This window comes from Spea bombifrons, chromosome 3, assembly GCF_027358695.1.
Source record: "Spea bombifrons isolate aSpeBom1 chromosome 3, aSpeBom1.2.pri, whole genome shotgun sequence".
Lineage (NCBI taxonomy): Eukaryota > Metazoa > Chordata > Amphibia > Anura > Pelobatidae > Spea > Spea bombifrons.
In genome coordinates this window covers 55,293,998-55,311,116 of record NC_071089.1, presented here as the reverse complement: position 1 = coordinate 55,311,116, position 17,119 = coordinate 55,293,998, and the positions used below count along the sequence as shown (strand labels likewise).

Here is a 17,119-nt window from a genome sequence, read left to right as displayed (position 1 = left end):
TATAAGACGGAGCTTCAGGATCCTCATTACAGGTACTCTGTGACAATGGTACATCAAAATTCCCATCAAAACATCTTGAGCCAGACAGAAACGGTGGCACACTATGACTCCTATAATTATAAAGTGATGCAGACACTGATAGTGGAACAACATGACTCCTATCATATAGTGATCCAGACATAAATGGTGGTACAACATAACTCCTATCATTTTACAGTGATCCAGAAACAGATGATGGTACAGAGTTACTCCTATCATTATATACTGATCCAGACATTGACAGTGGTACAGGATGACTCCTATTATTAGATAGTTATCCAGAAACAGACGATGGTACAAGATGACTCCTATCATTATAAAGTGAGGCAGGCACAGATGGTGTTGCAGCTTGACTCTTATCATTATATAGTGATCCTGTCATGTCCCCAGCTGCCTTAACACTGTCAACAGGTCGGAGACACAAGTCCTGGTGGGCTTCTAAGCTTGAAAAGGACCATAGGGGAGCATGGCCTGGCTCCATACAATGTATTATCATTGCTATGGAGGCACCATAGCAACCCAGCAACACATCAATTAAAGAGCCATTCTCCAGGTGTGAGATGCCTACCATGATGTCTATGTATAGCCACAGCTTCTTTCCTTCCTTGCTTAGTTATTAAGCTAACTTGAGTGTATCTGTTGTTCCTAAGGTTCCAGTTTCCTGTTATAATAAAATGTTGTTCTTTGACCTCCAGTCTGTTTCCTCAACTTAGCTACCTGTCCCAACCTCTGCTTTCATTTCACTACGCCTTTTAACTCATCTTCTTGTATTATACTTTTTGGAATTTTTGCCCTTGTGGACCCATTCACAGTGACTCCAGTTGTTTCCATCTCTAACTGCTTGGAATAGTGTCCCTGTTTGTACAATTGTGCTGCTATCTCTCCTGCTCCTGGACTCCATCACCTGTGGTAAGAGACCCTATCATTACATAGTGAGCCAGACACATCTGTTGAGCAAGGCACTGAAGGTAGTACTGCATAACGCCAATCAGTATGTACTGAGACAGACATTCATGATGGTGCACTATAACCCCCATCACTATATACTAAGCCAGTATTGACAGTGGTATAGAATAATTCCCATCTCCCATCATCATTTTTATTTTTTTGCTTTTGTACTCTCACTACCTCACACTCTCTCACTCACTCTTACTCATGCTTTCTCACTTTTATTCATAAATATGACAATGTGGGAGCTCTGAGGCTTGAAGAAGGGCTACCTGAAAATCTGAAGCAATAAAAGCTACGTTTTACATCCATATTTGAAGATTTTGGTTCATGTCTCCTCCATTCCAGGATTGTGCACTACCAGGTAATTGTGTTTTTGTATTGCTTTTTATATTGTTAACGTAAGAAAGCAGGCTGTGACCTGAGTCTTTTTCAGATCAGATGATAATGCAATTTAGAGAAGCACAAAAATGCATAAACAGGTTGAGGGTATATTACCTAGTAACATTATAATATAAAAGTATGAAATCCTTCTGACTAATAACATAGAAACTATAAAGTGATGTGTCACTTTAACAAGTTTAGCACACTCACACAATAGTATATTTCTTGTTCATTAAAATAGAAGTAATTGCAATTTAGAAAACTCTGCTTGCAAATTAGATGAGTCACTTCTATACAGACATTTTTCTTATCGCTTGTGTTAGAGCAAACAATGCCATAGATGATATGTGTAATTCCTAATTTAGCATGTTAACTAATCTTGTCGACCAACATTTAAGGAGAAGGTTGCAATCACTGTTGATTCAGGTTGGGAAAATTTCACTTACAATTTGATTTCGTTAGCACATACTTTTAGGAAGTACTGATTTAATTACTGTAACTGCTGAATGATTTTAAAAAGGAAGCTTAGGTATGTTTTGTATATTTGAGTAGTCATTCGCATTTTGAAAGATGTCTTGTAAAATATAGTCATGTTGCTTTGCTTTACTACTTATGATTATGTGCATTTGACCCTTAGCCTACCTATTTCAAATAAAGCCACAATTGTAACATAATCCCAAGATTTGTGACTGTTTCGAATCGCTTTTTGATTTCCTGCTGGATTTTTGTTTTGCTCTGTACCTGCAAATATGATGAATAGGAGCATCCTATAATCAGTTACTGTCACCAATGTGATATAGGTGATGATCAATAGACGCAGCCACATATAGGTTGACATATACAGCTTATACTAGAAATTATAAACGTGTCATGACATATAATAGACATGTGTAACCATGCTGTGCCTTGTGACAAAAGATGTTATATTAAACTCAGTCGAAAGCTCCACAAAAAGCAATACATCCATGTTGGGATAAGATAGATCTGATTTTGTAGCAGGCTCAATAATATATGGCCATATTGGGAATCCCTAATATTTATGCCTGAGAGATGTTTTTGAACAGCATTTATAGGAATTGCAGTATACCTATAATAAGTGTGCTCTGATTTATTTTTTTGTTGTATTAATAGTTTCAGCAACAAGTTTAAATTGTGTAATTGTTAAGGGAAAAAGCTTTTTATTTTTGTTCCTTCTATGTATAACAAAATGTAGAACAATAAAATTGGACCAAATCTACATTCCCTCTTAAGGCCATGCCATATAGGCTTAAGTAGCATTTGGATAGTGATGACCAGCTTACACAAAACAGGTAAGGGTAATTTGGCTGGCTTTTGCATGGGGGTGATACCTTTAAATATATAAAATGCACTCAATCACCAAGGGAGTCATGAATGAGTGTAACACTGATCTCCAGGAGTGATCTGAATATGCCAGTGGGTTAAGGCCAATCCTGGTAAGTAATAACCTAACATATCTGTTTCCTGGGGAAGGGCAAAAGAGGACTGTCTCTCGGTTCCAAGGCTCCCAGGACTGCAACCGGGCACCAAACGGAATTGGTAGAAAGGACGTAATTTGTTTACTTGGACCAGACAGCTTCGTTTTCGTATGACCGAGGGACAGAACGAAAAGATCAGCAACGGGACACAAGTCCGAGACTTTCAGAAATGATGAAGAATAAGGCATAGTGGCTGGCTTACCATTCACCAGGACTGCTACTGGCCACCAGGGGGCATTGGTAGGAAAAAAACTTAGTGTACTCAGACCGGATTGATTCGTATGACTGAGTGACAGCTTGTAATGATTAGAAACGTGACACAAGTCAGAAATTTGAAGAACCGAAGCTGAATTAAGTATAGTAGCCAGCTCACCAAGCTGCCTGCATCCATTACATAGAAGCTTAAGCACTATACATGTACCATGTACCAGGACTAAACAGAATGTCCATTTAACATTAGCAAAGCTCTTACCGGCCATCAATTGGTTAATGACTGGGGGACTTTACTGGCTTGATCTTGCAGACCTCTAATAAAGGTATTTCCAGGTGAGAAGAAACCAGAGAAGGTTCGTTTAAGAACTACAATATGTGATGTTGGACTCCTGTTAGAAAAAGCTTCATAGCTAAATGAAAGGGCTAGGTTAGAATAACAATAAGCCGCAAAGGTTAGGAGAGTGCTAATCGAATAAACATTGGAGGGAGGCAATGAACGTACGAAGGCAGACAGGCTGCTTCAGGAGCAGCGGGGGCACAGGCAGGCTGGTTAAGGGTCAGTGGTGGCATAGACAGGCTGTTTTAGGAGCAGCTATGGCATGGGGAAGCTGTTTTAGAGGCAGCAGTGGCACAGGCAGGCTGCTTCAGGGGCAGAGGCAGCACAGGCAGACTGCTTCAGTGGCAGCAGTGGCACAGGCAGGCTACTTCAGGGGCAGCGCTGGCACAGGCAGGCTGCTTCAGGGGCAGCACTGGCACAGGGGCCGAGGTGACACAGGGAGGCTGTTTTAGGGGCAGAGGCCTACCACGTAAATGTCTGGCTTACCGTATAGTGATAGGGGTTTTGCTGCACTACCGTCAATGTCTGGTCCAGTATATAGTGATGGGAGTTATGCTGTACCATATATGTTCAGTAAATCTTATTTATTTAAACATATTTTTATAGGCAGAGATGGCACAGGCAGGCTGTTTCACGAGCAGAGATGGTACAGGCAGGCTGTTTAGGGGGTAGAGATGGCACAGACAAGCTGCTTAGGGAGCAAAGATGGCACAGACAAGCTGCCTGGGGGGCAAAGATGGCAAAAACAAGCTGTTTGGGTGCAAAGGTAGCACTGTAGGACATATTGCCCCAAGGCCCTGGAGGGCTGTTTACGGGGTAGAGATGGCACAGACAAGCTGCTTGGGTGCAAAAGTGGCACTGTGGGACATGTTGCCCTAAGGCCCTATGGATTCTAGTTATACCCCTGGTGTGGTGTATGAGCTTGACCATCTAAGCCCATATACAGGGCTGGTGTCCAAATATTTCCAGAGCTGCTTTTTATTCCTAGTCTGGCCCGGGTATAGAGGCAGCAATGCAACAGCTTGTACAGAAAGTACAGGGCAGGGGCGTCCAACATGTGGCCTGCGAGCCAAATGTGGCCCGCCGGACCTTGAGGTCCCTGTTGCTTTCCTGTGGGTTGCTCGCACAGCAGTGTCTTTTGTTCATTCATTAGACAAAATACTGTTTTACCATTCCACTAATGTGTATTTTTTCTTAAAAAATATTTTTTTTTCTTTAAAATAGCACCAAACTTTAAGGGTGTGGCCTATATTCAGGTGCGGCCTACAGTGGGGCAAAAAAGTATTTAGTCAGCCACCAATTGTGCAAGTTCTCCCACTTACAAAGATGAGAGAGGCCTGTAATTTTCACCATAGGTACACTTCAACTATGAGAGACAGAATGAGACAACAAAGTCCATAAATCACATTTTTAAAGAATTTATTTGCAAATTATGGTGGAAAATAAGTATTTGGTCAATAACAAAAGTTCATATCAATACTTTGTTATATACCCTTTGTTGGCAATGACAGAGGTCAAACGTTTTCTGTAAGTCTTCACAAGGTTTTCACACACTGTTGCTGGTATTTTGGACTATTCCTCCATGCAGATCTCCTCTAGAGCAGTGATGTTTTGGGGCTGTCGCTGGGCAACACGGACTTTCAACTCCCTCCAAAGGTTTTCTATGGGGTTGAGATCTGGAGATTGGCTAGGCCACTCCAGGACCTTAAAATGCTTCTTACGAAGCCACCCCTTTGTTGCCCGGGCGGTGTGTTTGGGATCATTGTCATGCTGAAAGAGCCAGCCACGTTTCATCTTCAATGCCCTTGCTGATGGAAGGAGGTTTTCACTCAAAATCTCACGATACATGGCTCCATTCATTCTTTCCTTTACACAGATCAGTCGACCTGGTCCCTTTGCAGAAAAACAGCCCCAAAGCATGATGTTTCCACCCCCATGCTTCACCGTAGGTATGGTGTTCTTTGGATGCAGCATTCTTTCTCCTCCAAACACGACGAGTTGAGTTTCTACCAAAAAGTTCTACCTTGGTTTCATCTGACCATATGACATTCGCCCAATCCTCTTCTGGATCATCCAAATGCTCTCTAGCAAACATCAGACGGGCCCGGACATGTACTGGCTTAAGCAGGGGGACATGTCTGGCACTGCATGATTTGAGTCCCTGGCGGCGTAGTGTGTTACTGATGGTAGCCTTTGTTACTTTGGTCCCAGCTCTCTGCAGGTCATTCACTAGGTCCCCCTGTGTGGTTCTGGGATTTTTGCTCACAGTTCTTGTGATCATTTTGACACCACGGGGTAAAATCTTGCGTGGATCCCCAGATCGAGGGAGATTATCAGTGGTCCTGTATGTCTTCCATTTTCAAATAATTGCTCCCACCAGGCCCGGACTGGGACAAAAAATAGGCCCGGGCATTTAAGCCTGAGCAGCCCATATTTATTTATTTATTTATTTATTGTTAAAGCCCACCCTTCATGTACCATCTTTGCATTTAATTATTCACACAAATCATTAACACATTCATTAATGCAGTCTCACAAATCATTCAAGCAATTCATCCTCACATGAATTCATTAATTGTCATACGCATTCACACAATTCATCCACACATTTATTCATTCATTCTCATACGCATTCACACTACCCCCTCTCATCATCTTATCTGCCCCTTCTCACTATGTTCCCCCTTTTCACTATGTAACCCCCTTCCCCACTTATCAATATGTACCGCCTCTATCTATCCCCTCTCCCCCTTTCTCACTACCTAACCCCCCTCTGCCCCTTCTCACTGCAGCCCCCTCCCTCACCCTACTTACCTTGTTGCCAGAGCAAGCAGCAACTGCGACCGCGCCTGTGGCAGGGCAGGATTGACTTAGGGGCTGATGGAGCTGCAGCTCCAGGCTAGTACCTTAAAATATGGCCGCATTAAGGCAGAGCCCCTTAAGCCCGCCGCAACTGCAACCGGGTCCGCCACTCTAAGGCAGAGCCGGCCTTAGGTGTTCTGGCGCCCTGTGCGGACTACTCCTCTGGTGCCCCCCCATCCCAAAAAAAGAAAGGAATAAAAACTTGTAACAAAACTCCCCTTTCTCACTATCTATCCCCCTGTATCACTATCTACCACCTCTGCCTATATACTGAGGCAGACAATGACGGTGGTACAGCATAACACCTATCACTATATACTGAGGCACACATTGACAGTGGTACAGCGTAATCCCTATCACTATACATTGAGCCAGACATTGACAATAGTGCAGCATAACACCAATCACTATATACTACGCCAAACATTGATGTGGTGTAGGCCTACCACTTTATTGTCTGGCTTAGTAGTAGGGATGCACCAAAACGAATTCTGGACTGAAACCGAAAATGCAGCATTTACCTGTCCGAAACCGAATATGACCTCCCCACACCATAAAAAAATCTAACACTTTTATTTAAAGTAAGTAACACACCAAAATAGGACAAAACAATTAAAAAACAATATTATATGTATATATATATGATTGTTAACAGCAATCACATTCCTATCATGCCCAGGCATACCCAGATTCCAGGATGTACTCGCAGACTTGGCATGATAGGAGTATGATTGCCCTATCTACCCCTTCTCACTCCCTTCTGCCCCATCTACCCCTTCTCACTCCCTTCTCCCCTATCTACCCTCTTTCCCCTGTCTCACGCCCATTTCCCTATCTACCCCCTCCTAACTATCTACCCTCTCCCTCTTTGAAGTTCACTTACCTTTCAGGAGTCCTGCGGTGGGGGTGCAAGGCCTCTGCCTCCCAGCTCTGCCACTGTATGGAACAGTATAGAGTGATGGGAGTTATGATGTACTTTTAGAGCATAATTAGATCATGAAAAAGACATTGGAAATGGTACAGCATAACACCCATCACTCTCACACACTTACCAATCCACACATATATACCAATCCACACATATACCAATCCACACATACACTAATCCACATATATACACCAATCCACACACATATACCAATCCACACACATATATACCAATCCACACACATATATACCAATCCACACGTAAACCAATCCACACCTATACCAATCCACACATATATACCAATCCACACGTATACCAATCCACACACACATACCAATCCACACACATACCAATCCACACGTATACCAATCCACACGTATACCAATCCACACGTAAGCCAATCCACACATATACCAATCCACACGTATGCCAATCCACACGTATACCAATCCACACATATATACCAATCCACACATATATACCAATCCACACATACACCAATCCACACATATATACCAATCCACACATATATACCAATCCACACATATATACCAATCCACACATGCACCAATCCACACATATATACCAATCCACACATACACCAATCCACACATATATACCAATCCACACGTATACCAATCCACACGTATACCAATCCACACGTATACCAATCCACACACACATACCAATCCACACACATACCAATCCACACGTATAGCAATCCACACGTATGCCAATCCTCACGTATACCAATCCACACGTATGCCAATCCACACGTATGCCAATCCACACGTATACCAATTCACACATATATACCAATCCACACATATATACCAATCCCCACATATATACCAATCCCCACATATATACCAATCCACACATACACCAATCCACACATATATACCAATCCACACATATATACCAATCCACACATATATACCAATCCACACATACACCAATCCACACATATATACCAATCCACACATATATACTAATCCACTCTCACTGAATATTTTCCTACCTTTCCTCTTTTCTCCTTACAGCTCCTTTTCCTCCTCTTCGCTCCTCTTCTTCAGTTCTTCTGTCTTCTCTGTCTTCTTCCGGTTCAGAGGGCAACAGCTGCTGTGCGCCAGGGTTTGTTGTCAGATCCCGGCGCACAGCAGCTGTTGCCGTGCAGATCACAAGGGAGCGGTATCGGAGGTCTTTAACAGACCTCTGGCTCCCTTGAGTGATTTTAAGCCGGGTTGAACCCGGCTTAAAATCACTCAAGGGAACCGGAGGTCTGTTAAAGACCTCCGATACCGCTCCCTTGCGAACCTGCTCCTCCAGCGGCGGACATTACTGTCCGTCTCTGGAGGGGTGCCGGGTGCCGCAAGTTGGCACCCCCTGATGAGCGGCACCCGGTGCGGACCGCCCCCTAGAGTGTGACGCCCCCTAGAGTGTGACGCCCTGTGCACACCCCAAAGGCCGGTTCTGCTCTAAGGGGCCGGGAAGCACCCACCAGGGCCGGCCTTAGGGGTCTGCGGCCGCACAGGGTTTAAATTAAAACATCGGGGTTTTTTTTCAACTTTATTTAACATCCTCCATGTTAAATAAAGTTAAAAAAAACTTTATTTAACATGGAGGATGTTAAATAAAGTAAAAAAAAAAAAACCCGATGTTTTAATTTATACCCTGTGCGGCCGCAGACCCGTAAGGCCGGCCTTGGTGGGGACTTCCCGGCCCCTTAGAGTGGCGGACCCGGTAGGTAGGGTAGGGGCCTGGAGCTGCAGCTCCATCAGCCCCTAAGTCAATGCGGCCCTGCCGTGGCCCGGCCCACCGGGCAAATGCGGTCCGGGCCTGGCTCCCACAGTTGATTTCTTCACACCAAGCTGCTTGCCTATTGCAGATTCAGTCTTCCCAGCCTGGTGCAGGTATACGATTTTGTTTCTGGTGTCCTTCGACAGCTCTTTGGTCTTGGCCATAGTGGGGTTTGGAGTGTGACTGTTTGAGGTTGTGGACAGGTGTCTTTTATACTGATAACAAGTTCAAACAGGTGCCATTAATACAGGTAACGAGTGGAGGACAGAGGAGACTCTTAAAGAAGATGTTACAGGTCTGTGAGAGCCAGATATCTTGCTTGTTTGTAGGTGACAAAATACTTACTTTACCGATTAATTTACCAATGAATTCATTAGAAATCCTACAATGTGATTTCCTGTATTCTTTCCCCCCATTCTGTCTCTCATAGTTGAAGTGTACCTATGGTGAAAATTACAGACCTCTCTCATCTTTGTAAGTGGGAGAACTTGCACAATTGGTGGCTGACTAAATACTTTTTTGCCCCGCTGTATATTCAAGCCAATATTTTCTCTTGCACCCAATGCAAAGACTCACCTAAATATCAAAACATTTTAGAAAAATCAGCCTTTCTAAACTCTAATTCTTAGGGCAGAGCAACTCAACCTCTGTCCATATATGAAACAACACTGTTTCATAATCGCTGGGTGAAAACAGTCCCTTAGAAGAACAATCAAAATCGAGTATCCACTTATGATTATATTTGCTGTTGGCACTTCTATGGCACCCTATAAAATGTCTGCAGTCTACGCTGGCCTATTTTATGTTAAAATGTGATATTCCTTGCATATTGTAATGCTATTATTTGAGGAATGTAATGCTTTCTGATGCTTTCATATTAGGTGGAATGTGATTTAATTTGCTGTAATAGCTGGAATGTCAAACATTTCAAGAATATCTTAGATTTTGAGATCGCATTGCTCTTTCCCTATTACATTTTTAACTTAGGGTCAAGCCAAAGTCTCCATAACAAAGAGAGCCTACCACTGGAACCAGGAGACAGTAATGTTTAGTAGTGTGACAGTAGAAATGAGCAGTGGCTAACAGTACTTTGGTGTGTTAGATTGGACACACCTGGTTGCTGTGATTACAGTACTCTTGAGCTGATCAGGAAGTGTGGCGGTGCATGGCTTTCTTATGGCTAAGATGCTCTCAGGAGCTCAATCCTGTCAGCTCATGAATTTGTTTGGCACCCCAGAATTCTGGCATCCTAACTTGGTCTATTTTACCAATCTAATCCTGCTCCACGATTTGGTTTCTGAATTGAGTCCTGGAATTCCCCACTCCATGTTTTCACAGATTCACAGATGACATTGTAGTGGCTATTGTATTTGACTAGAAATCTAAACATCCCTAGTTTATACTACGTCCATTTGATACAAGAATACATTTTAAGTGGCATCCATTTTTATGGAAAATTGTCTCAATATAAATAACGGCATTTCCCATATTATTATATGTCATGTTTAAAATACCCCTAAAACCTTCCAATAAAGTCATACAGGACATTCAGGAGATAGTTAATAACTATAAAAATTAGAGGACAGTCTTGGGTGTCTTGGAGAACTATGTACTGCTCCAAGAGTATGGATGGACTAGGAGCCCCTAACTTAGAATTGTATTATTTAGCAGCCAACCTAGCTCATGCAATAAAGAAATCCTCCACAAGGTTGTTTGACCTGCTTAGATTACACAACACTATTCTCATCGATTACACAAGTGTTGTGGTTAAACAATCTCGAATTATCCCTACTACCCAGTTGATATTTGAAATCTGAGATTCAAAAACCAAATGTATTCCTGACCTAAAACACCCTCAGTCCGTCTTCCCCTGTGTCCTCTTTGGAACTGACCTTTGGCAATTTCTCTAATCCAAAGAATTATCTTCTATAGCCAAACTCTTTGATAGAGAGACACATTTGAAAAAGGTGGCATATTTTGAAAATCAATTTTTAAAAATACAATAAAACATCAGTGTTCACAGGTTCACCAAGTAATTTGTCACTTTATATTTTTTATATAACTTAAAATTTTATTAAAGTGCCTTCCAATTGTACACGTCTTTTTGCAATTGTATATGTACAGTATGTATAATACAATGGACAGTTTTAGATAATCACGGTATAATAATTACATAACGTTATTATGGATTATAGGGACAATTTGAAAATACAGGAAAACATAATTAAATAAATTAAGATATACAGCAGAGAAAGAGCAGTGGTGCACTACTACTTAAGAGTCGCTAACAGCCTGAGTGTACCAGGGAGTATGATGGGATAACAAGACTATTTAAGTCCTACACATGGCTGGGTAATATATAACACATAATATCTGTTGAATGTAATAAGTTTATTCTGGTAATAAATTACACATTCAATAAACAGAAGCATAATTGCAAAACATCCTAAATTTTAGTAAAGCAGTATTAACAAAATTATAGGGCTTACTTATTATATTTGATATCAACGTAGCTTCAGTCCTCTTTAATCTCTTGCAAAAAATTGCAGACATCTTTAAAATCCCTATATTATTCTTGCTTTTTGTTACTGTTTATTATTTCCTTGAAATATAAAAAATATGCATTGCACTGTAAAATTAAAGAATAAAGTTATTGTCTTTAAATAACATAAACGTGTTCATAATCTAATAAATGTAATGTTACCTTCAGAGCTTAAATAAACAGTTTAACTATTTCATATTTTTCACAGTACTGAAACAATTGAGATACTCATTACACCAGTTCCATACAGTATAAGGAACTTTTGAAATAGATTGACAGAACAAATATTGCCTATTTTTCCTTACATAATAAAATGCAGTCAATATAGTGTTTAATATATACTGCTAAATATATATTAAATCCAGTATAATATGTAGATTCAGAATATTTTAGAATTCGTTTTGTTGTTTAGGCTTCTGGAGTTTCAGTTTCCTTTGGTGCCTCTTTGACAGGTGCAGATGTTTTCACATATTCCATGTATTCTACAACAGCATACATAATAATGCCTAGGACAACCACACACAGGAGTATGTAGAGTTTCATGTATACACATAAGAAGCTGCTATATCCAAAGGCGATCACAAAGCCAACTGATTCCCAGAGACTGAAATTGGCAAACGCGGCTTCTTTGTTTTTCTCAAACAAAACTCCATATAGTGCTGTAATAAAAAAAAGAAATTAGTAAAATATATAGAGAGAAATTATGGCACAAAAAGCGTAACCATGCTATTGTCCTTATTTCTTAATACATACAGCGAAGGGAAGTCAAAGTCAGGAGACTAGCTTCTGACGAAGTGGTGATATGGTTAACATATGTTTAGCGTACTGGGTCATTTGAATACTTACAGCTGATCTGGGTTTGCCAAACAGCATCAGCAACTCCCCAAACACCAGAGAAGACAAAGAACAGAGCAATTTGATCTGCATGTGGTCTCCACAACAAAAGCGCAATGATGCAGCCTATATGTATAACAGCACCTGTATATAACAAAAATGACACATTACATGAAAACAAGAATGTCTAGTACAAGTAATTCATACCTAACATAAAGAGAGAAAATTGGCCAGTATACTCCGCAAGTATATATATATATATATATGTTTTCATGTAAACACACCTAGTATGAAGAGAGAAATTCGACCAGTGTATTCTGCAAGTTTTCCAAACACAGCCGCGCAGATGGCATTAGGTACTCCAAAACTAATGATTGCAAAGCCCACCATTCGAATCCCAATTGCACATGTCACATAGTCCTATGGAAAATAAGTAGTATACAAAAAAAGATGTTTTGTTTTCACATATTGATGATATTATCATGTATTAGTTTAAAATAGTTAATAGTTAGTTAAAATCAGAGAATACAATTACAAAGTCAAATAAATACAATTGGTAGATTAATGCTACTTGTGCAGAAATATTCTAGTATAAGTATATTTATTTTCTGTGATGAGTATTTATCCAGTTTTTTTTTAATTAAAATGCTGTATAATTGTAAAAAGCATCATAATAGAAATCATTTAATGAAAGCCTACTTATTTACAAATGGAAAGATCTGGGTGTAAAACTTACACGAGTGTAGTCTCCTGTAATGAATCCCTGTTCCAGTCCACTAAATATAGTGAGAGGAATAAGTAGGCACTGGCGCTTATCTGTGAGCTGCTTGAATGTTGCAAAAAACATTGAACAGACGGATTGACTTTCCCCTTCTCCAATCTCGTTGTTTTTTGGACTGATTTCATCAAGAAATATTGAAATTAGAATAATGGCAATAATTCCACATCCTTTAAAAAAAAAGAGCCATTCGTTATTTTTCAGAATACTAGTTAGACCATCTTAGCATTGTGTTATAATGTAACCAGATATATTGGGTCATATGTATTAAGGGAAAATCTATGGTGAACTACAAAATGTGGACCTGTCACCACAAAACAAAATAATTAAAAAGCCCATCTGTTTGCTTCACACTTAGGACTTTTCGACATAGTTCCACTTTATATATACCGGCATATGAGACAATATTCTCTTTTCCCTTTTCTGTCAGAATAAAGTAGTCCTGGACTCAGTGACAGCATGCTCTGTACCAAAGCTCAGCAAGTTGTTTGCACACAGATACAAGTGTGCTCCACAAAGATTTCCGTTGTCCGCCATTCGGACTACGAAAGTTGGTAAAGGGAGTTCCCCTTTAATAAAATATCTGTCCCATAATAAATAACTGCATGTATGCAAGACACATAATTCAGTAAATGCAAAATGATAAGATTACTTGTTGATTACTCAGTTTTGGGCATTTCTAGAGGAGATAGATTAGTTGCCTAGTTATGGGATCTGTTAGCAATAGACAGGTGCATTTGAAATTAATGCATTAGTATAGATGTACTTTGAGATATAGACTCATAAAAGTTTGTAGCACACAGAACACAAAATACCTGTATAAGCCCCAAGAAGAGAGTACAGCACAGTATTCGATGGGCTTGGGCCTGTAATATTTCCAGATATGAGTGAATCCATTGGACAATGTCCTGCTCCACAAAAAGAATTATTCAAAGCACCCAAGGATTCTCCTATGAAAATAGATATGAACAATGTAAGTAGACCACATAGTCTAATTAGTACATAGTCACATTAATGTACTAAAAGTGACCTTCAATAATCATTCATTCCTAAAAAAAAAAAATTCAATCCTTAAATATTTGTACATCTCATTATTGTCAGCATGCATTCCTGCAATGTTTAATAAGTTGCGCTACAGCAGAGGTTGTCAATAGACAGTGCTCCCATTGTTTTTAAATTATACTTCTCATGATCTATCTTAATCCTGATAAAAGAGTTTCATGAAAATTGTACTTTAATGATATTCAACAAAAAGGGAAAAATCCCTTCAGTAGCTCACATTTTCCTCCTGCATTGCACATAATTTGTGTTTTAATCTATGAATCAGCAATTGACCTAATTTAAGTAGGAATACATTTTGGTTTACTAAAATGCTGCCGTGTTTTCATAGGAAATAAAAATTTACCTGCATCAGGCGTAAGGTTGAATATTAGGGATGAAATGAGGTTACCCCATATTCGACTGGTTTGAACAATAAAAAAGAATATTCCAAAATACTGATTAACAACATCTTTGGTAGCTTTTCCTGCCATCTCAGCATACTTTCTTCCAATGGCTGTGATGTATGACCTCTCTGCTGGCCATAAAGGTCCCATTCCAACAAGTATTGAAGCTGGGATCATCGTTGGCCTGTAGATCAAAGTAAGTTTAATGATCTAATGTTTCTTTAGAATTGTTCCTGTATGAATAACTTCCTTTTAGATTACATTTTGTCCCAGTTAAATCTTGACAACCCATTATTGATTAGCCTATTAACCATAATAATGTTATTTTAAGGTTATTGAATTAATTTATGTAAAGCAAAATAGCGATTCACAAGAATATTTTGAGGACAAACGAAACATTGTACAATATTTTCCAGTTCTATAATTGTTCATAGTTCTAAAGAATAATAGTTAGTTTACCAGCTAGGATAGAAGTTTGCCAATGTAAAGGAGACATAGCATGCCATCGATCCTACTATGGTCCATTTGCAGCCAAATTTCTTCAAAAGGATTGCTGGTAAAAACATTGCTGATAAGGTAAGTGATCCATATAAGACACTAAGAGATGCAACTCCAAGACCCTCATCATGGTTCAGACTGCTCTGTGTGGGCAAGAATAAGGAAAAATCTGTGAGCCACCCTATCACAAGAGATTTGTAATAAAAAGCAAATCACTGGTCAGTTGCTAAATCCACTTATTAACTAAGGATGCTGTGATTGTTCTTACCTTTTGTTTTCTTACAAGTTTTATAGAGATATAATAACAGTGATACATTCTAATGACATTACTTTCTCACTACATTGCGAAGCAATTTTGCAAGTCTGCATATATATTAAGCAACAAACTCTTTGCACTATTTAAATTCATGCTTAGTACATTGTTAGTCAGAGTTTTAATAATGATTTTTAAACTCTTTATCCAAAATGTGTTTTCTCTTATCATTGTGAATTTATCTAGATCATATTTCCTTAGTGGTTCATTTACCTGTAATGTCATAAGTCCAGCATAGGCTATATACAAAAACAACATTCCAAAGGAAAGAACAAGGATATTTTTCATGGGTCTTAATGCCATTTTGGGTGCAGATTTCAATTATGTTTAGATCCAGCTGATATTAAAATGAAATGTTCCTGAAATGAAGTAGAATTTTATTAAAGAATGGCATTTTCCAAAAACAATTTTAAATCACAAGAAAAAATATCATAGTATTTGCATTTATAAATTTATAAGTAGTGGTATGTTATCTATTATATATATTGTGTTATATATATATATATATATATATATATATATATATATATATATTATGTTTTATATATATATATATATATATATAACACAAAATATATATATATATAAAACACAATATATATATATATAACACTATATATATATATATATATATATATATATATATATATATATATATATATATGTATATATATATATATATATATATATAAACCACAATATATATATATATATATATATATATATATATATATATATATATATATATATATACATTTTTATAAAGTGCTATTGTACTTACCTTCTCTTTTGGCAGTTTGATATGTTTGGCTAGCTAAACTCGACATGTCTGAACAATCTTGTGCCTGGTCTTTTATAGTCTCCACCTATGATACAAGCTGAAAGTGGAATGTAATTTGTTAGTTACCTAATCTAATAACTTCCCTGTGTGATAACATTTTTTTATACATATGAACTAGTAATATGTAAACTAGAATGTTAAGCGTGTTGTATTAATACTTCCTTAGAAAGTTTCATCTTTCCTTATGCCCTTTTCCCTGATCTCAGCCTTTACTTAAAATGCCTTGGCCAGTCCTGTCCACCATAAAAATTTAATTTGCTGATCTGTGATGAACCAATGTTCATATTCTGAATTGTGCATTCTGGTGGGCCAACCTTTCATGGTTTCTTCTAGCTGATCCTTATCCTTAAACTGCCCCTTCATAATGTGTCATTATTGGACACAATACAGCCACTTGGTGTAAAAACTAGGAAAGCTTGAGCCAATGGACAAGCACATAAAATTTATATATTATTTGTATTTAATTTAATACTTTCCTCACAGGGGTTTCTTCTCCATTTAGATCTACCTTATATGAGCAGAAATGATTTAACTCTCTGGCTAAACATCCTACTAGCAGTTAAAATCTGTTTAGCTAGGAATTGGAGAAATTTGATTCTTCCTTTATGGCCTGAGATTAAAACTCAGATTAATCAACAATGTTCCGCTGAAAAATACTTCTTTAAGAGATCTAATGCAGAAGAGAAATATAAGACGATTTGGCATAGGTGGCTTCTATATATTGGATAATGATTCCTGTGCATTGTAAAAAATTTAAAATATTGATAATATACTCATACTTATCTCCATGACCCTTTTCCTTATTGAATCTGTGTCTATACTCCCTCTCCTCCCTCCTTTGAATCTCTCTCACGCAAGATT

General features: G+C 38.7%; 1 protein-coding gene across 1 annotated transcript; it reads right to left on the bottom strand.

The window, feature by feature from the left end:
* Positions 1-11,957: 11,957 nt before the first annotated feature.
* Positions 11,958-15,720, bottom strand: LOC128483962 (protein unc-93 homolog A-like). Its single transcript, XM_053460283.1, has 8 exons — positions 15,631-15,720; positions 15,066-15,247; positions 14,567-14,790; positions 13,977-14,111; positions 13,120-13,331; positions 12,668-12,803; positions 12,396-12,527; positions 11,958-12,208 (listed from the first exon to the last, which is right to left on the bottom strand). Exons 1-8 carry the CDS (start codon positions 15,718-15,720, stop codon positions 11,958-11,960), a joined length of 1,362 nt encoding a protein of 453 aa, XP_053316258.1.
* Between the last annotated feature and the right edge of the window lie 1,399 nt (positions 15,721-17,119).